The sequence below is a fragment of the Ursus americanus genome, chromosome 16, assembly GCF_024610735.1.
Source record: "Ursus americanus isolate L20-20 chromosome 16, mUrsAme1.1.p, whole genome shotgun sequence".
Taxonomy (NCBI): domain Eukaryota; kingdom Metazoa; phylum Chordata; class Mammalia; order Carnivora; family Ursidae; genus Ursus; species Ursus americanus.
In genome coordinates this window covers 30964625-30984650 of record NC_142142.1, presented here as the reverse complement: position 1 = coordinate 30984650, position 20026 = coordinate 30964625, and the positions used below count along the sequence as shown (strand labels likewise).

Here is a 20026-nt window from a genome sequence, read left to right as displayed (position 1 = left end):
GTTTAAGTCCTTTGCTATGACTCAGGCCTCTTCTCCTGTTTATTTATTGCATGCCATCAGGCACAGTGATGCCCCACAATGACTTCTTTCTTCTTTGGGGTTGGGCTTTTCTCTTCGACTTTCAGCCTTAGCGTCCATTGTGTCCCCATCAACTCTGCATGTCTTAGTAGCCAGGCCAACCAGTAATATGAATGGGCATAGTTCCAGAAGCTGAACAGCCTTGTTTGCAAGTCGAAATCCGTGCTGTTATAGCTTAGGTGCCTTGGCTGTGATGCTCTTAGGAGAAGGGAGGTTGTAATTAGTCACTGGACTGGACATTAATGGAGCCACAGGAGAAGAATATATAATCTGGCTTGTCCAGTGTCAGAGCTGGCAGGGATGGTAGAGACTGTGAAATCTTTAGAGCTGAAAGAAACTCAAGGATTTTGCTACACTGTAAGGTGAAGGGCACCTAGAGAGAGCAAGCTGGGGACTCAGGACTAGTTGCTGGCTCTAAGACTCGAGTCAGGGCCCTGGCCGTCCACTGCCCCTGCAGTAGAGAAGGAGAAGCCGCGTAGAGCAGTGCGGGCAGCCAAGCCTTCAGTCTCCAGTGTCAGTGAGAGACCGAGGAGCTCTCTTTCTGGTGGTGGTAGCCCAGCTTATTTGGATGGAAGTTTGGCTGAGAGATCTTTCCAGATTCACAGGGCTGGGGGCAAAAATTAGAGTTGGGACCAACCAAGTTGGAAGGACCCGGATCAAAACCCTAGGCTCGGAAGTCCATTACTGGGGAGTAAGGGATGGTGCTAAATTAGACCAGCCCTCCTGGGGACTAGAATCCTGGTTTGAATCATTTCACTGCACACTGAAGGAGGAGATAGGGGGATGGTTGGCACCTCTAACCTGCCTGCCAGCCAGCAGCAGAAATAAATCTTCTCTGGAGGCAGGTATCTTCATCCAGAGCCTCAAATTCTTGTCCAGTTTTTCACGTATAATTTCAGCAGTCAATAAAAAAATAACCGATGTACAAGAAAACCAAGTCTTCATTTGGGTGGTATTGTGTGTTGAATTGTATCCCCTAAAAGATGTATTGATGTCCTAATGCCTGTACCCTCGAATAGGACTTTTTGTGGAAATAGGGTTGTTGCAGGTGGAATTAGTTAAGGTGAGGTCCTAACCGGAGTGGGGCAGGAGGGTTCCTAATCCAATGTGACTGGTGTCTTCATAACAGAGGGGAACTTTGTTTGCAGACAGGGAGGAGATATGAGACACTGGGGACAAGACAGCGTGTGACACAGAGGCTCAAGCAGAACACCTGTCTACACTGTGCAGGAGGCTGGAAGGTCCTCTCCTCGAGGCACTGGTGGGAGCACAGATCTATCAACACCTTGATTTTAGACGTGCAGCCACCGAACTCAGAGGGAAAGCTTTGACTGATTATCACTGTATTGTGATAAAATACACACCACATAAAACTTACCTTCCTAGCCCTTCTCAGGTGTGCATTTGAGTGGCATTATGGACATTCACACCGTGTGCGACCACTGCCAAGATCGTCTGGCCTTTCTTGCCTTCCCAAATGGAAACTCTGTACCCATCAAACAATGACTCCCTGTGTTTCCCAGCACCCACTGTCCCGCTGTCTGTCTTCTGTCCGCCCTTCCAGGTCCCTCCTGTAGCTGCAGTCCTATGAGATGGGTCCTTTTACGTCTGGCTTATTTCACTCTGCATAATGTTTTCAGGTTTTGCTCACTTCGTCACATGACCAGAATTCCCTCCCATTTTAAGGCTGAGTCGTACTCCATCAGGTGTGTTGACCATGTTTTGTGTGTCCACGCATCCCTCCATGGGCCCCTGGGTGGCCTCTGCCTCATGGCTCTCACCATTAATGCTGCCACGAACATGGGTGGACGGGCGTCTGTGCTAGTCCCTGCTTGCAGGTCTCGTGACCCTGTCCCTAGACATGGGGCTGCCGGATTCCTTCTCAGCAGGGTTCTTCCTGATGGTTTGCTTTTTTGGCCTGTCTACCTTCAGTGGACTTGTGATTGCTGAGCTGGCCAGGGGCCCTCTCAGCAGCTGGAGCCGTGTCCGAGGCCCCAGAGCCCGATGGGGGGAGAGCGTATGGCCTCCTTCAGACTTCAGCTGGTCCTTGCCTGTGAAAGAGTGCGGGTTGAATTTGCATGGCTTCAGAAGTCTGCACGCTCACCCGGGGGTGGCTGCCAGGTGGTGAAACTCAGCTCGACACAGAAAGGGATTTTCTAGCACGAGAGCGTTCTGGGGGGCAGGGGGGCTTGGTTCAGGTTGGGCATGAAGGTGTGTGTCTTCTCCCCATCGCTTTATTCCTTACCCTGGCTGTGCTTCCTTTGTGCAAAAGCCCGGCTCCCCAGCTCTTCTGGACACCTGGCTGGGTCCTCCCCACCTCCTCCACATTGCTGTCATGCTCCCAGTCAGCCCTCATTCATTCATGACTGCGGGGACAGCTCACAGACGTTTCCATCCCACGAGAACTCTGTCCTCCTGGATGATGCATCCGACGCACCATCCTCTGTCTGCTCTCCGAGGACTTTGCCCCCCGCTCCATGTGTCCTCCACTCCCGTGGCCACCGCCCTCTGAGTTCGTCGTTATCTGAAACTAAAGTAGGGCACCCCACTCCCCACCACCACCTCCTGCCCTCCGAGGCCTTCCCCACCACTTCCAGAGAAAATGGAAGCTCTGACGTGAGAGCAGCCCTAGCTTCCTGCTATCAGACTGCCAGATGTCGCCAGGGCAGCCCTAGCCTTTTCCTTCCCTTCTGAGAAATGGAAGAGGCCCCCCTCTCCTGACCAAGGGCCAGACCCCTGTGTTCTGGACCCCCCGCCCCCCAGGTTGCATGCACACATCCCCGTCTTTCTCCTTTGCGTCCTCAGCCTTCCCTTCCTGCGGGCTCTGTCCCCACGAACATTTTGGCACATCTGTCCACCAGAACGCTCTCCCCACGTCACTGGCAGCCCCTCTGTTGCTGCGTAAATGCTCTCCCCCTGGGGCTTAGCCACTTGACTTGTCTCAGCCATCCAGTCCTGTGGTTCGTGCCCTCGTTCTGCAGAGGTGCTCTGGACTCTTGGGGCAGGGTCTCCTTGGCGACTCCTTCTCTTTTGCCCATCACTGAGAAGTTGGGGTTCGTCCAGGGCCCTGTCCTAGGTTGCCTCCCTTTCTCATGCTGCCCCTCTCCCTGGATCACCTCACCCTGTGTCTGTCTCGGCGTCCTCCCCTCTGCCATCAGCACCCGTGTCTTTGTCTGCAAGCCCTGTCCCTCCTGACCTCCAGATCGAACCCTCAGCTGCACTCTGAGCTCGTGCACCCAAAGACCTAGCATGTGCCTCCAGCACGTGTTTGAAGCCAGAGGCCATTTCCCTGCCTGGCCCCTCTGTGACTGCCACCATCTACCCTATTCCCTTAGCCAGACATCTGAGGGCTGTTTTGACGTTCTCTCCCCGCTCCGTCGTGTCAGCCACCCAGCCCAGCGGTTGTGCTTTCCCACGTGGCTCTTGTGTCCTTGGTCGCCCATCCTGCCCGTGGGGCAGCCAGCCACCATTTCTCTCTCCCGGACTCCTGCCGTGTGCTCTCCTGCTGCCCTCGCTCCTACTCCCCCTTTACCCCTTTCGGCATAATCGTACATCCTCCTTTTCTCACCTGTCGTTTCCCTAAACAAAACCCTCCAGTGTCCCTACACAATGTCTAGATTTCTTTTAGAAAACAAGCTATTTTGGCTACCAAGGTTATCTCTCCCCGCTGGCCCCTGCGAATCCCCCCACCCCAGTCTCATTGCCAGGCCCGCCCCCACCACCTCTCAGCCCCAGGGACCCTGACTTCCTGTAGCTCACGTGTCTTGGCTGTTTCACACACACCTTCCTTTGAAAAACCCTCCTGTGACCCCGCCTCCCCTCTAATCTGGCTACCTCCTAATGTGCAGTTCTGGTCTTGGTTTAAATGTCCTGTCCACCTGGAAGCTTCCTCTGAACCTCTAGAATGAGGGTTATTGCCAAGTCAGATTGCAGTCAGGCTGGCAGGGTCAACACGAAGCCTCTGGACAGGAAACCTCACTAGCTGCCTACTGGCAGTCAGATCCCAAAAATGGGGTGCCAGCCGAGCAAAACATCAGCTGCACTGAACTCTGGTCTCTGTTGTGCGTTCCCAGAGCAGCCTGTGCTGTTCCCGGAGCAACCATGGGAGGTGGCAGTAACTTGCCTTAATTCTACGGAAGTGGTTCCTTATTTCTGAGCCCGCAGGTTCCCGGCAGGAAGAGCCTGTGCCCGTATCTCATGCGTCAGTGCACCCCTGGGACAGTGCATCACCCACGGGGGGTGCTCAGCACACAAATGTGGAGGTGGGGGGAATGAAGCGGTTCGTGTGTCCTGCCCAGAACCAGGCTTGTTCTCCAGGAGCATCCTGAGTCCAGGGTGAGGGCGTTAGAGACGCAGGGTTTATGTGAACGCTCCTCAACTCCGTTCTGACACCAGCCTTAAACCCAGGAGGCCCACACTCCCCCAAAGAAATGACTCACTGGAATATTTAAGTGCAGATCAGTGTGGAGTTTGTGGCCTTGATGTAATCAATACTGTGATTTCTCCCCAGCTACTTCTTCGATGTCTCCTTCCTCTTCCTCCACTTACTTGGGGTGGCCTCCGGTAGCTCTTAGAACGGTTTTTGTGGACACGTGTGTGCATTCAAGGGGACCGGCAGGTGGCGCTCTAGGACTCTTTGATAACGGGCCTTTTTTTTCCCGAGTGTTCTGTTCTTTGTTCAAGTTCACAATGTAGGCAGCTCCTAGGCAAGATTTTTATTTTCCAAAACAGGAAAGCGAGGTTTTGACTGAAAAAAGCCACAGAATAAGAAAATAAAATTAATAGAATGGACAGATCTTTATTTAAGTGATTCACAGAAAGCTAGTTTGGAGGGGACCTCTGCGACTCCCAGACCAGAGGTTTCCAAACCTTAGCGTTACCCCAGGGGGAAGGGGGGCTTGTGAAGATCCAGGATCCTGAGGGCCGGGAATCTGATTTTCTTCAGCTTCCCAGAAAGTGCTGGTTCGACTTGGGCCCCTGTGTGGGCACCACTCATCTAGACCTGTGCTTTGCTGATTCGGTGTGCACGTAAGTCCCCTGGAACCTCGTGGAGATGTCGCCTCGGGTTCAGTAGGTCTGATGGGGCCTGTGTCCTTCCCAGAAAGCGCCCAGGAGATGCTGAAGCTTCTGCTGTGTGGGCCACTCCTTGACAGCCAGGGGTCCCGAGCCGGGGATTGACAAGCTCTGGCGCATGTGCTCCAGCCAAATCCAGCCCCTCCGTCGCCTGTTTCTGCGAGTAGTTTCAGCGGCCCACAGCCGGGCCCATTCCTTTACACATTCCCTGCATCTGCTCTCACGTACGCACCAGGGGTCCTATGGCTCAGAGACATTGACTGTCTGGCCCTTTGCAGGAAAAAGTTTGCCCGCCCCCCGTGGAGTATTCTCAGGGCCTCGCAGATGATTCATTGAAAGGGAACTACCTGCGTCCTAGAACACTTGGTGCCATTGTCATACAGACCGGAACGTTTGTCCTTGCTTCCTCATGACTCGGTTCTAATTCAGCAGTCAGGAGCCTCTTTTTGCTTCCACACACAAACGCTCTGCTTACCATCCTCTCTTCTGTAGGTCTCTCCTGTGCCAGGCCCCTCCCCGAATGTCACGAGTCATGAGGCCTGCTCCCTTGGGTGTGTTCCCTTGAGTGCGGAGTAGAATGGGGTACCTACCTTTCTTCTCTGTCCTCTGTAAGCTGCTCGTGTTTGCACTAGCCTGAGTAGCCCTTCACTCGAGACTTCCCAAACGTGGGATTATCTCTAAAGTGAGTTACTGTCTGAACAAGATGCGGCTGAGAGCAGACATCTTCCATGTGTCTTTTTGTATCACTTCCCCAGTGCAGTTTGTTCTTGGGTTACCTGCTTCCTACTTTCGGACTGTTACTTCCCATCTCTTCCAGCGGTCTTGGCTTTCTTGGCTGTTCTTGGCTTTGGCCATCTCTGTGTGCTACAGAATCCTGAATTGTAAGGTTGGCCTGATTTTTCCCCTTTATACTCAGTCACCTACTGCACATCTCCACTAGGATTTGAGTTCTTGAGTTCGGGTATCTTACGTTCACAATTTCTCATCTTCCCGGGTCTGCCTCCCACCCCCTCTCCCTCTGCTTGGAATCCGTTCCTTCTTGTTTCTTTAGTTCAACTAATGGTACTACCACCCACACCCTTGCATAAGCTAGAAACCCAGAATTAGCCTCTGTTCTTCCCTTTTCCACCCGTCACTTCCAAGTGGGCACCACAGTGCTGCTCCTTGCTGTCTGTGGCTCTTACATCTGTCTCCCCTCTCCCCGCCGCTGCTGCCTCAGTCCAGCAGAGCATTCCCCGCTGCTCTGCCACCTTAACCTCCTGCCTTGTCTCTCTCCTCTCCAGTGGGTTCCCTTTTCCATGGCTGTAGTAATCTCAAATAAATTTTCATCACGCCTTGCACCAGTGGCTTCCCATTGCCTATGATGTGGGAAGCCGAGGGCTTCATAATTCAGTTCCTGCTTATGCTTCATACGAGTTCCTAGGCTGCTGTAGCAAATTACCGCCCCCTCCATGGCTTGGCACAACAGAAATATATTTGCTCATATTTCTGGAGGCCAGGAGTTGGAAATGTAGGTGTCAGCACGGTGGGTTCCTTCTTGGGGGCTCAGAGCGGGAACTGTGTGCTTCTCTTCTTGTTTCTGGTGGTGGCTAGCAGGCTCTGGTGTATTTCCAAATGAGGTCGTGTTCTGAGGTTCTGGGTGTGAGTTTTGGTGGGGGGGACACTATTCAACCTAGTCCATCCTTCCAGCCTCAGCTCTCACTACATCCTCACTGTGGGCTCTCTCGTTTGCTTTGGTGCCCTGGACGGGTAGGAATTCAGTGGGCAGAAAAGGATAATTCCATGCAGAGGAAAGAGTGTGTCCAAAGGGCCACAGAAAAGGGGAAATTTGAGTGGAGTTTTAATGCACGAAGGGCATTTTTGTTCTTGTTGCCTCACTGTACTTGAAGACCTGGTTCAGATGTCACCTCTTTTGTAAAGCCTTCCCTGACCTTCCCAAGGACATTTCTTGTTGCTCAGAACTTAAGTACCTACATGTTTAGTGGCCATCACTTTTTTTTTTTTTTAAGATTTTATTTATTTATTTGACAGAGATAGAGACAGCCAGCGATAGAGGGAACACAAGCAGGGGGAGTGGGAGAGGAAGAAGCAGGCTCATAGCGGAGGAGCCTGATGTGGGACTTGATCCCAGAACGCTGGTATCACGCCCTGAGCCGAAGGCAGACACTTAATGACTGCGCCACCCAGGAGCCCCTAGTGGCCATCACTTTTATGTTTTGATTGTTTAATTATTAGCTGGTATTCCCAGCCAGCCCTTCTTCCAGCCCAGAAGGGTTTTTTGTTTGTTTGTTTCTAAGCTTTTATTTTTTTTTAAGATTTTATTTATTTATTTGACAGAGAGACAGCCAACAAGAGAGGGAATACAAGTAGGGGAGTGGGAGAGGAAGAAGCAGGCTCCCAGGGGTGCCTGGGTGGCTCAGTCATGAAGCATCTGCCTTCGGCTCAGGGCGTGATCCCGACGTTCTGGGATCGAGCCCCACATCAGGCTCCTCCGCTGGGAGCCTGCTTCTTCCTCTCCCACTCCCACTCCCCCTGCTTGTGCTCCCTCTCTCGCTGGCTGTCTCTCCCTGTCAAATAAATAAATAAAATCTTTAAAAAAAAAAAAAAGAAGCAGGCTCCCAGCAGAGCAGGGAGCTCTACACGGGGATCGATCCCAGAACCCTGGGATTACGCCCTCAGCCGAAGGCAGACCCTTAACGACTGAGCCAACCAGGCGCCCCAAGATTTTATTTTTTTAAGTAATCTCCATACCCCACGTGGGGCTCAAACTCATAACCCTGAGATCTAGCGTTTCACACTCCACCATCTGAGCCAGCCAGGTGCCCCCAGCCCAGACGTTTTTGCACGGATTTACCCATCTGCGTTTAATCCCGTAGGCGGTGACCGCATAGGTTTCAGGGGAGGAGCTGTCCTAATTGGACGGGTCTTCACCTTCCACGAGGTAGAGGGGATTTGAATGTGGATGGAGGTTGTACCAGAGCACCTCCAGGCTTCCTTCCATCTGGATGTGCTAGTGTTCTAACTACAACCCCCTCCAGAAACAACACAAACTTTTAAGGCAAACAGACTGGAGATTGTGCTGCCTTTTGGTTCTACTTTGAGAAGCTTCGCTGTCACTGCAAGAGCTCAGTGCTGACGTGAAGCGCATGACAGAATTGTGCGGCTGTGGCTTTGAGAGATGCCGAGTGTCTCAGACCTCATTTGGAGCAGACAGAGCTTATGAACAAAGCCATTCCCATCCAGCAGATGCACTCCCAAAGCTCAGCAATTTCCCCATGTTCCTTCTGTGGACAAAAGGATTTTAAAGACTATAATTTAATGCTTTTTTGGATTCCTATTTCACTTGAATTGATTTTAATACCACCTTGTTACAGAGTCACTGAAAGTCACATTTTCATTTTTGATGAAAAAGAAATGAGGTTTAAGTGCGGAGAAAACCGAGAAATGGGGCATTCAATGGCATTCCTTGCAGAGGTGATCAAGGCATGAGGCTGTCAGAGGAGAAAGCAAACGCCCAATGCGTAATAGCTTTAAACACTCATTTTTTCCAATTACGATGAGCGATGCTGATCTATTCATTGGTACTAATTACTGCACCATGTTAGGCATGTTGGAAAAGGTGCCAGAGATGGTAAACAGTCACTTTTTAATCCAGAAGAACAGTCTGAGGTAAAATTCTATTAATTCAAATAGCTTGGAAACAAAAGTGACTTGTAACGATGTCCCACAGCCCCAAATTAGAAATAGTGTTCTCCCTGTAGTTTCCCAAGAAAACCCCTGGCTCTCTTGGTTCTGGAAGCAGCACAGACTCCGTCTCACACGGTTCCATTTTTGTGCTGACGATGCCCTTCAGAGCAGGTGTTTCTCACTGCAGCCGGCTGTGAATGACATCACCAGACTTCATCGGCTCACAGCCTGTCGTGTGCGTCGCGGTGCCGCAGGCCTCTGCCGATCGGCTTCGCGATTTTGAAAAAGCCCAACCCAGGACGGAGGCGGCGGCATCGGCAAGGGGGCCTTGCAGGGCTTTAGAGGCATGGGTGCTACTGCCCTCGTTGCCATGGGGCGGCAGTCCCGAACGTGGCCTCCACGATTGTGTCAGGGAGCCCGTGACCCGGGAGAGGAAAATACGTGACACCTTGATTTTTTTTTTTTTAAATGCATCTCTAAAATTTAGCATCGAAAAATACGTATCATGCAGGCAGCGATCCCTAATGAGGTAAGTGCTCTCTGTGATTTTGTCAGAGACCGTCACCACTTCAAAGTTGGTGTTAGGCCATGTGTCACATCCTAATAAATGTGTTAATAAGCACATATAAATTTGTTTTTTAATGTGATAACTATCAATTATCCACTTCTTTTGTGAACTTTTAGGTATTATTTTATACATTTAAAAATACTGTTCTTGGGGCGCCTGGCTGGCTCGGTGGAGCATGCAACTCTTGATCTCGGGGTTGTGAGTTCAAGCCCCACGTTGGCTGTGGAGATTACTTAGAAATAAAATCTTTAGAAAAAATATTATTCTTCATGAAAAACAAGGAAAGACCTGAGGAACTAGCACAGAACCAAGGAGATGAGGGAGACATGACAACTAAATCAACAGATAGACCGTGAATTGGGTCTTTGAGCAGAAAGAAGACAACAATGGGACCATTGGAGAAGTCCAAGTGAAAGTCTGAAATCGAGTTAATGATGGCTTCTTAGTCTTGACAAGTGGACCATGGAAATGTAAAGTGTTAACAGTGGGAATACCAGATGCGTGTCACTCAAGAACACTCTGTACTGTCTTTGCAACTTTTCTGTACATCTGACTGGATGGTGAGAGGCCCAGTGTTGGGTCTGCTGCCTGCTCCCAGAGATGTGTGGGGTGGGAGTTCTGTGCCCTCGCAAGGCCATCACTGCTACAACTCTGAGGAAATGGGAGGGACCAATCCAAAGACAGGGAGAAGTTTTCCAGAGAAGTAAAATAAGTTGCAGTGTATTATGGTGGGAAAGGTGCAGCTCTGGGTTCAGAGAGGGCAGGCTTCATATTGGACCCTGGCTCCAGCTTTGTGCTCTGTGGCCAGGAACTGTTCTGGGCTTCCTCTTCCCCTTTGTGAAGGGAAGCCATCAATAAAGGCCTTAGCAGGGTCGTTGTGAGGACTAAAGGTGTAATATGTCCACGGAGGTCGTCCTTCTGTTGGTTTTAGCTGGTGCGCTGTTGTGCATACACGCCAGGCACCACGCTAAACATTTGCACAAGTTATCTAACTTAATCTTCATGACATGTGTATCACACAACCATGTCATCATTCGGGAACCTGAGAGTCAGAGGCTCAGTGACCTCAGCACCCAACGACACAGACAACCTTAAATTCAGGTCCGTGCTAACGGTAGTTCGTAGTTTGCCTTTACCTTCTCTTAAGGCTTAGCCCCGACGGCCCAGTGGCCCTGGTTACTGGGCGCTCTTTGCCTTCCCTGGCCCCGGAATCCCCTCGTGTTTGTTTTGCTCCCCGCGGGGATGTGGCCCACGGTGCTTGGCTTGTCCGCACCCGAGATTGCTCAGCTGAACGCTGAGGGTGTTGGGCAGTCCCCGGTCTGTCCCGGCGTGGAAGGCCCGTTCTGCATTCCGTGAATTTTAACTGCTTATGCCAGCTGTTTGATGGCATGATTACTGTGTCCCTGAAGCCACAGTTTTTCTCATTTGTTTTGGGCAAAGTTGGCATTTCTGTGTCATTTTCCCAGATTGGAGAGAGAGGGGAAAAGACAAGAGTTCTAAGATTAGTGACCTTTTAAAACCATGGCAAAGAAAATCAAAGCACCCCGAAACCAGCAGAGGCCACTATGACATGTACCTGTTCCTTAATTGGGATTTTATTAAAGGATTACTCTAAAGGACATGGAAGTAACTTTATTTTTTTGTTTCCTTCCGTGATTAGGGAGGAGACACCGTGTGTCAGTCACCGTGTAGTTGCCAGTTACTTCAAATTAAAGTCTATTGAAGGGGGATTAAAAAAAAAAAAGGTAGTGATGTTACGTACCAGGGCAGATGAATTTAACCTTAAAATGTTACGAGGTAACGAGCCTGATTTCCGAACTTGACGTGGGCATGCACGTTTGTCTCGAAATGAGAACACGGAGAGGAGCACTTGTCCACTCGGGCTACTGGGTCTGTGGGCCCCTGACCGGCTCTCTTGTTTTTCAGTTTTTCCCCTACATCCTGCTGCTGGCGGCCGTCCTCCTGTACCTGCCCTCCCTGTTCTGGCGTTTTGCAGCTGCTCCTCATCTTTGCTCAGACTTGAAGTTTATCATGGAAGAGCTTGACAAAGTTTACAACCGCGCAATTCAAGCCGCAAAGAGCGTGTGTGATCAGGACCTGAGGGATGGTGCCAGCCCAGTTCCGAGCCCTCATGAGAACATGGGACAGAGGTAACTTGGCCCCCAGCAGGGATCTTGGCGGGTTTTGGGGTGTGGTCTCAGCCCTCCTCCTACCCATCTGGCCCTAGGGTGCCCACTGTAGTAGATGGGGAGGGGGCTGTCATCCACCTGCCCACCCCACCATCTGTCCTCACATCCAGACGCTTTCCCTTGTTGAGAGGAAAGCCACTGTCTCGTGTTCTGAAAGGCAGGTGTGGCTGCGGTAACAGGTAAGGGCTCCAGCCACGTGCTGGCTTGGAGCTACTCCATAATGGAGAAGCACAGAGGATGATGGGGCCGCTGAGCTTGGAGAACCGGTGAGAGAGAAGTGGGGAACAAGTAGGCAGCACCTTGTCTTTTCACATTCTTCCTCTGGTTCCTCTTATCAACAAGGGTCATCATATTAATAGCTCTCATTTGTAAAATACTTAATGTACCCAGAGAAAACACAGTCTCAGGGATATATTATCTCAGCCCTCAGAATGACATTACAACTAACTGCATTTATTGACTGCCTCCCTCTTCCCCAGATAAAAACACTGACCTCCAGCTATCAGTGGGAGAGCTGGGACCCCACCCAGGCCCGTGGGCCGGAAGCCTGAGCCCTGTACCCATGGAGCGGTCTGCCTCCCGGCCCTTGCCTGTAGGAGGCGCTTGCGTTCTAGTTGGGCCAGAAAGTCTGCTTTATTCTGCACCCCTGAGAAAATTGCACGTTTAAAACAGTAGAATAAGAACGGTCCACGTGTAGCATGTACTAGGAGCCAGGCAGTCTAAGAATTCGCAAATAGGACTCCTTTAACTAACCAGACCTTTAAAATACTAGGGGAGAGTGTCGTCTTCTTTTCTCACCGCTTTTATGCCCTGAAACGCCAGTGAAGTTCAAGGTAAAGCAGGGAGGGAGGAGAGGTGTTCGAGGTTTTTAGCCTGATGCCGTTCTGTGCGTTTACGTCTCTGATATCTGATCTTCGTAAGGGTTTCACGTGTTCTTTTGCTCCTTTGCGGTGGTTGTCCGTAGTCTGTGGGAGATCCCCGACAGCCACTTCAAGTACCCGATTGTGGAGCAGTACTTGAAGACAAAGAAGAGCTGTAGGAACTTAGTCCTCAAGTACGTCAGCTGCAGGCTGCTGACGCTCGGCATCGTGCTGTCCGCCTGCGCCTACCTGGGCTATTACTTCAGCCTCTCGTCGCTGTCCGACGAGTTTGTCTGCAGCATCAAGTCCGGGATCCTGAGAAACGACAGCAGCATCCCCGATCGCTTCCAGTGCAAGCTCATCGCCGTCGGCGTCTTCCAGTTGCTCAGCCTCATCAACCTCGTGGTCTATGTGCTGCTGGTCCCCGTGGTCATCTACACGCTCTTCGTCCCGTTCCGACAGAGGACGGATGTCCTCCGGGTGTATGAGATCCTGCCCACTTTCGACGTCCTGCATTTCAAGTCGGAGGCGTACAATGACCTGAGCCTCTACAACCTCTTCCTGGAGGAGAATATAAGTGAGCTCAAGTCCTACAGGTGTCTGAAGGTACTGGAGAACATTAAAAGCAGTGGCCAGGGCATCGACCCAGTGCTTCTCCTGAGTCACCTTGGCGTGATCAAGATGGACGTCACGGACGGCAAGAGACCGGAGCCTGTGGAAATGACGACCGAGGAGCCGGGGGACCCGATGACGGAACTCAAAGGTAGGGTGAGCTCTCGGGGCAGAGGCTGAGGAGGCCCACGGGGCGCCTTTGTGGCCGTTCTCCACCAACGAGCGACAGTCTTGCCCCCGCCCCTTATCACGAAACCATTTTCCTGTGTGGTCTTGGGTGAAACCCCTCAGTCCTGGGAGACAGAGGGCAAGAATTGGTGCTGCCCCAGATCGCCAAAGGACAGTGTGCTTTCTCCAGACTGTCCTCTCTTCCTCTCACAGCCTCTTCCCCAGGCATCCCTCCTTGCTGTCGTTCTCGCGTATGCCTGTCTTATTCTGTTCGCTTTGTCGCCGAACCTCTGGGCCTCTTGCCCGTTGTTCACCATCTCTTTCAAGAGACAAGTTCGTTGATTTAATTGTAGCCCTGACCTAACTTCCTTGTGCCCTGAAATGTGGGCTAAGAAGCAAAACCTTGTAAGGCGAAGAACATGAGATTGATAGAAGAGAAGGTAATTCCTGCTGTCAGTTCCTGCTGTGTGACTTTTGTCATAAATATTTGTTTTCCATTTTGACAGATTTGAATGTACCCAGTGAAATTAAAGTAAATAATGGAGAGACGAATGCTCGACAGAGACTTCTGGATTCTTCCTGCTGATGATTTTTTCCCCTTGAACCTGAGATCCGTGACTTCTGTGACAGGAGATTTGTATCGGCGGAAGCACTCTGTCAGGCTCCCAGCTGGTCCGCAGCAGGTGGTTCTTGGTAGAGCTGCTGAGTGTGCCTTACTGAGTCCCCAGTGAAAATGACGGTCCACAGAACGTTGTAGGAGAATGGTTCACGAACTGCCGAGGAGAAGCCCTACGGAGATGTGTAAACCCCAGCAAGTGTACATGTGTGAGTCCTCTCACATGGAAAGTGGGAAGGCTCATCAAAGAGTCGGGCCCCATTCGTACCTCAAAGAAACACCTTTCTGTAGAGATGCTGCCGTGAGACTCGGAGGGACCAGCAAGGACTTCAGGAGGCTTTTTGTGTTTGTTGTATGAAATAATAATAAACGTGTCGGGATACAGTTGGAATATGAATCTCCTATGTGCCCTTAATGACTGTTGCACAAGAAAAACATTCCCTGGCCAGCTGCGGACCTGCTGATGGCGGCGTCCTCCACTGGGGACAGTGCCGCCGTGGGCTCGTGTCCACCCAGGCTCTGCGCACACTGCTGCTCGTCAGCCCCGGCGAACCGAAACCGCCCACCGCTGTTCGCTGCGTTCCACTCTGGAGGGCTCGGGCCTCCACACCGCTCCGCCTGGAAACGTGCTGAACAAGGCAGAGCCCCGGGGATATTTAACTGTGACTTCTGTTCTGAGAAGAAGGTTTCTCAGCATAGTGGGGAAATCTGGACATACAGAACAGGTTGTTTCCGTTTTCCGAGGGGTTCTGTGCGGTTCATTCCTCTGTTATCAAAAGTCTCGAAACAGGATGGTTTAAACAAATGAACAGAACACAAAATGCTTTAAAAAAAAAAAGGGACATTTTGCTTATGATCAGAACGTATAAATGACATCTGCCATATGGTGTGCTTGGACCCAGACCAGCTTAGCGGTTCATTTTATTTATATTTAAGCACATCTTTTAAAAATTCATTTTAATTTAGAATCCTGTGATGTCGGAACTGAGGCCATTTGGGAAGGATGTTCTAGCGTTGATGGAGAATTATAGAAGAAATGTTACAGACGGATATGTAACACCCAGGCATTATTTCATAAACACTGAAGGCCAGTTCAGAGTATGTAAAAACGTTTCCCAGTTCTAACCATGTAAATAGGTCCAAACTATGTTTACATTTTATACAAAATCCTTTAAAATTCTGTCTGTGGATCTCCGTATTTTTGTTCTTAGGAAGGTAACACATTATACTAAAGTAAGTAATCCTCAGGCACCTCAAAGGGTACGTCTGGCTCCTTGGGAGAGTTGTTTACCTAATCAAATTGCTGTTTGAAAAACAAAGTTAAATAAGCTGCTCAGAATATTCTGAGAATATTCTCTCTTTTCAGAATATTCACAGGATCAGACTTTAGTTGCGCTTCTGTGGTGGGTTCTGAGATGGAAAGCTAATGATAAGTCTTAAGGATGCAATCAGTGCTTTAAATTACTCTTATTACATGATATTTATTACCGTTGAATTAGTGTGACTTTGAAATGGCAGGAACCCAGATACTCCATTTTCCTTCATTTTTATATCGCCGTATCCAAGCGTTCCATCAAGCTCTCCACACTGCTTTCTTTTTACAATTTGAAAAGGTTTCTGAGAGCTATTTTTCTAGGATATTCTTTTTCTCCCCTAAAACTTCATCTTCTCTGTAGGCGGCCCCTAATTTGTACTTTGAAGTGGTAAAATAGATCCATTTTTTTAGGAAGCCAGCAACTCCGCGAGCCCTGCCACTCGTAACCCTTCCATCGGAGTTGGTGTAGTTGGAGTCCTTGACCTCTCTTCCTCTCCCTGTGGCTGCATGCTGAGCTCCAGTAGGTTCTGGCATGTCCCAGGCTCGTCATGCCCATCACTGACTAGTGGACATGATGAATAAGGCCGGTTCCCATCTTTGAGGAATTTAGAGCCTAGTCAAAGGCAGCAAAGGCAGAGGCAGGTACAAAGAAGAGCAGCCACAATAAAGGCCCTTCTAGAAAACTCCCAGCACCTGCTGTGTTCCCAGGAGACGCCATCCTGTTTTCCCATCTCCCAGAGCTTCTGTAGCTGGTGGTCTCGAGTCTAGTTGTAGTTTTTCCCAGAGGCTCTTTACCACCAGTCCTCCAGTGTGAAGCCGAGACAAAACGGTAACAGTGGTTTGGAACAGGAAAGAGTGCCACTGGCCTTCTGCACCTTACCTTGCAGGGGAGGGGCAGGGCGAGCCCGCGGCGGCCGCGGCATTGCCCCTGAGTGACTGTCTGGAGCGAAGAGGCTGCGGTGGATGCCCGGCCCTGCGTTCCGGCGTGAGAGAAAGCGTTACCAGGAAAGTGAACTCCTCCATCCCCTGGGAGTTGCTGGCTTCAAGGACTACTTTTGAGGGCTCCATTTCCTGAGGGTACAGAGTCATTCATTGCTTCTACACAGGGACAGGCAGACCCTGACTGAGTGCCCCCAGGCTGCTGACCTTGTTTCCTGCCGCCTCTCCGGAACACCCCCAGCTGGGACTGGAACCCATCACTCCGAGAGCAGTGGCCAGCGACCTGTTCGCTTTTACCACAGGACAGGCAGAGACTTCCAGTGTAGACATTCTTAAAACTTTCGGGAAGTTACAAACCCTTTCCTATGATGCACACACAGCATGGACGCACCTGCCGGGCCATCCTCGTGCGCGCACCCGGGGCTGGAGACCAGGCTGCCCGGCACACAGCAGAGGCGCCTCGGCCCTCGCAGAAAGCCGCTTCCAGCAATGTCTCTACTCGGTGTTCATGTGGTCAAATCGTGTTTGCACACTTTAGAGTGTGCTGTACCTTCTGAGGAGTGGATCCCCTTGCTCAGAGTCTGGCAGAACAAGCCAGTTAAGAGAGCGGGTGGGTGGCAGGAGCCGGGAGCCATCGGGCTGCTGCCGCTGACCCGTTCAGCCTCTCCAGCGTGTGGAGACAGTGAGTGTGACACTTGTACAGTGCTTTGTCCTACTTTGTGGCTGTGCTGTGAAAATGCTAGAAACTTCCAGCTGGGTGGCAGGCCTTGTTGCATGTTCCTGTTTCTTTCGTAGATGCTGAGCCTCGGTGCTCTCCAAGAGGGAGCCACGGTGGGCCAGCAGGGCACTGCGGGCCTCGTTCCTGTGAGAGCCCCACTCCCATGGGCGGACTGTTGCACACTCTTTAAAATGTGTTCGCATTGGTTTATTTTGCTTGTTGTGAGTCCCGGCTCAAGAGACTGTCTACAAGGATGGGAGTTGTTAATCTGCTGTATTGTACGCTAAACCAGCGACTGGCGGGTGATAGGCGTTCTGTAAACATTTGCTGAACAGCCGAACACACGGTTAGGAGAAGGCTAGTTTGTGATTGATTTGCAAAGGCACACGGTCCTCTGCAGGAGAGGGGAGGGGACACTCCCTCGGCCTCTTGGTGGAGAGAGGAATATTTGTGTGAACGAGTAGGTCTCCACAAGTATGACCGTTCTTAGCTGCTTCCAGTGGCCACTCTCCAAGTTCAGTACAAGTTCAGTGTTGCCTGCAATGATTCGAGAAATTGGAGTTTTGAAGCTCCTGACCTCAGTCATTTCCCAGAACAACCTCTTGAAAAGGAACATTGATTGAAATGTGCACTTAGCACTGATTGGGGTTTTCATAGGAGGGCATGGAAATGAAATGGTCCCTTGGGGCCGTCATTGGCCAGGGACCGTGTTTTTCACACGTGATGTGAAACCTGGAGAAAGGGTTGGCAAAGATGATATTGTGTCATTTGTGGAACGTGATAGGTGTTAATTCACCATTGGTTTGTTCGGCCTGCTTGAAATGAAACGTAGTGTTTGGGGTTCTCTTCTTAGCCATAAAAATACTTGGTCACTTAAAGCATGCGGTTTGATCAGTGATTGTCAAGTTCTCGTCTCACTCATGCCACGAGTGCTCTCCCCTGCCCACCAGCGGAGGAAGATCCTTATAGAATTTGACGATGTCACAAGTGTTCCCTACAAAAGCTGACGCCATCCGTTCCTCTTTATCAAGTTGGCTTCTTAAAAGCACCATAATGACAGTCTAATGGAGTTCTGTGAAGTGGTGCTCTAGACGTACTTTAAATTATTTTTAATGACTAAAGATCTTCAAAACTTTTAAAGAAAAACACACGTGTTCTTTTCTGCTGTGTCATTTGGTAAGAACAATCGCTTTCTATGCCATGAAGATCAAATCCTTAAGAAAAGCACAAGACTCTTGAAAGCTCTGTGGTTTGGTGGACATTTTAGATTTCCACCTAAGTCACCTGGAAGGTCAAGCCGACTTCCCTTTAAGGAGGGAGCAGAGGCTGGAAAGCAAGGCTGCCCGTGTCTGTAGAGAAAGTGGAAACAATGTTTTGGTCCTGTACTGTGTGTCCACCTCAATAAAACCTCCCCCAGTAATGAAAAATGTGTCTTTTAGTATTTCTTGCCTTCTCTTCAGGGAAGATGTCACGGCAGATGAGTCCTGAAATGTCATGAGGCTCAAGGCTCCTTCCTCTCTGCTGGATACATAAAAATTCAGTAGGCATCATGGTGCATCATGGTACTTACCAGCATCCAGCTGGCGGTAACCAAAGGAAGAAAGTCCTTGATGAAGGGCCCACAGCTTCTGTAATTTCCAGAGCTGAAATCGCATGCTTTCTGATTGGGGATTGTGTGCGCGAGCTGGGCAAGGAAGGAACGGAGACAATATGGCATTAAGTACGGGTTGGCCTGCCCCCCTCTCTCAAGAGGGGGACGCCCTTCTACACGGTCACTTAAGACAGCTTACTGCCGTAGGTAATAAATCAGGGCCTTCCAGAGAGCTAGTACGGCGCCTGGCCTAAAGTAATCCGTCAACGCCGGCTGCAGCCCTCCTTGCCTCCTCCTGCTCCCTATTTCCGAGGGCGGCACCCCAAGGAGCCTTGGAAGTTGCACTCAGTGTCCATCATTCCAGAACAAATCACCACAACTGTAACACCTTAAAGCAACACACCTTCATCATCTCCTGGTGTTCTGGGTCAGGGGTCTGGACGTGGCTGAGCGGCGGCCTCTGCTCAGGATCTGACAAGGCTGCAGCCAAGGTGTAGACAGGCTGCATGCTCCTCCGGAGGCTCAGCTGGGGAAGGAGCCACTCCCAAGCCCCCTCGGGTTGCTGGCAGAATTGATTTCCTTCTGTTCTGCTTCTTACCGGTGTTGGCAAGAGACCACCCACAGTTCCCTGCCACACTCTCCAACGTGACTGCTGGTGCCATCAAGCCCAGAAGAGTTGTGTCTCACCTCAGGGAGGGCCCAGCCCTTCTTTTACGAGTTTATACCTGCTTAAATCATGCCACTCATGATATCCTCCCTTTTGATGAAATCAGCTGCTTCGGGAGCTTAAGTGCATCTGTGGGATCACTTCAGCTTTGCCATACCCTATCACCCAGAGGCAAGTCACAGGTCCCACCCACACTCGGGGAGGAAATGATGCAGGGGCCACCCAAGGAAGTTATCCTAAATCCCCGCCTCTCTTCTGAGTTCATAGTATAACCTCCTCAACATCCTTCTGAGGCCTTGCTCCATTCCCAATCCCATCTTACAGGCTCTGGTCACTTCTTTCCTGAATTCCTCTTACAGTGTTACCATATCTCACCGTCTTCCACCATCATGCCAGCCCTCCCTACCTCACCCCCACCATTTTAAAGCCCTCTTTAAAATGCATTGCATTAACCCATGAGCGTGACTCTTCATGGATTTAGGCATAAAGAACAGACCTGTGGTTTCTGCTACAAAAGGCCCTACCTCCTGCCCACTCCAGGCTCATCCCAGGCCCCCTGCCTCCTGTCTCAGATGCAGCCCCATGCACTGCTCCTTAACGGCTTTTCTCCTCTCTCAGGCCCTCTTCCCTATCCCCACCCCCTCTTACCTTCTGTTCAAAAGTCAGCTCTGTGTTGCTGGGAATGTAAAATCATGCAGCCACTATGGAAAATGGTGTGTCAGGGCCTCAAAAAATTAAACATAGGATTACTGCCTGACCCAGCAATTCCACTTCCAGGTAAGTATTCGCCAACTCAGGCTGCCATAATGAAATACCAGAGGCTGGTGGCTTACACAACAGAATTATTGTCTTATGAGAAGGGAGACTCTTTCTGGAGGCTAGAAGTCTAAGGTAGAGGTTCCAGCCAATTCGGTGTCTAGTGAGAACTCTCTTTCTGGCTTGCAG

At 50.6% G+C, this 20026-nt stretch overlaps 1 protein-coding gene across 1 annotated transcript in view; it reads left to right on the top strand.

The window, feature by feature from the left end:
- Positions 1-18243, top strand: part of PANX1 (pannexin 1) — a 45385-nt gene extending 27142 nt beyond the window's left edge. The window contains exons 3-5 of the mRNA XM_045790776.2: positions 11333-11556; positions 12560-13218; positions 13742-18243. Coding sequence (XP_045646732.1) covers positions 11333-11556; positions 12560-13218; positions 13742-13821 — 963 coding nt within the window. The 3' untranslated portion in view covers positions 13822-18243. The remainder of the gene's footprint in view (positions 1-11332; positions 11557-12559; positions 13219-13741) is intronic.
- Positions 18244-20026: the final 1783 nt, after the last annotated feature.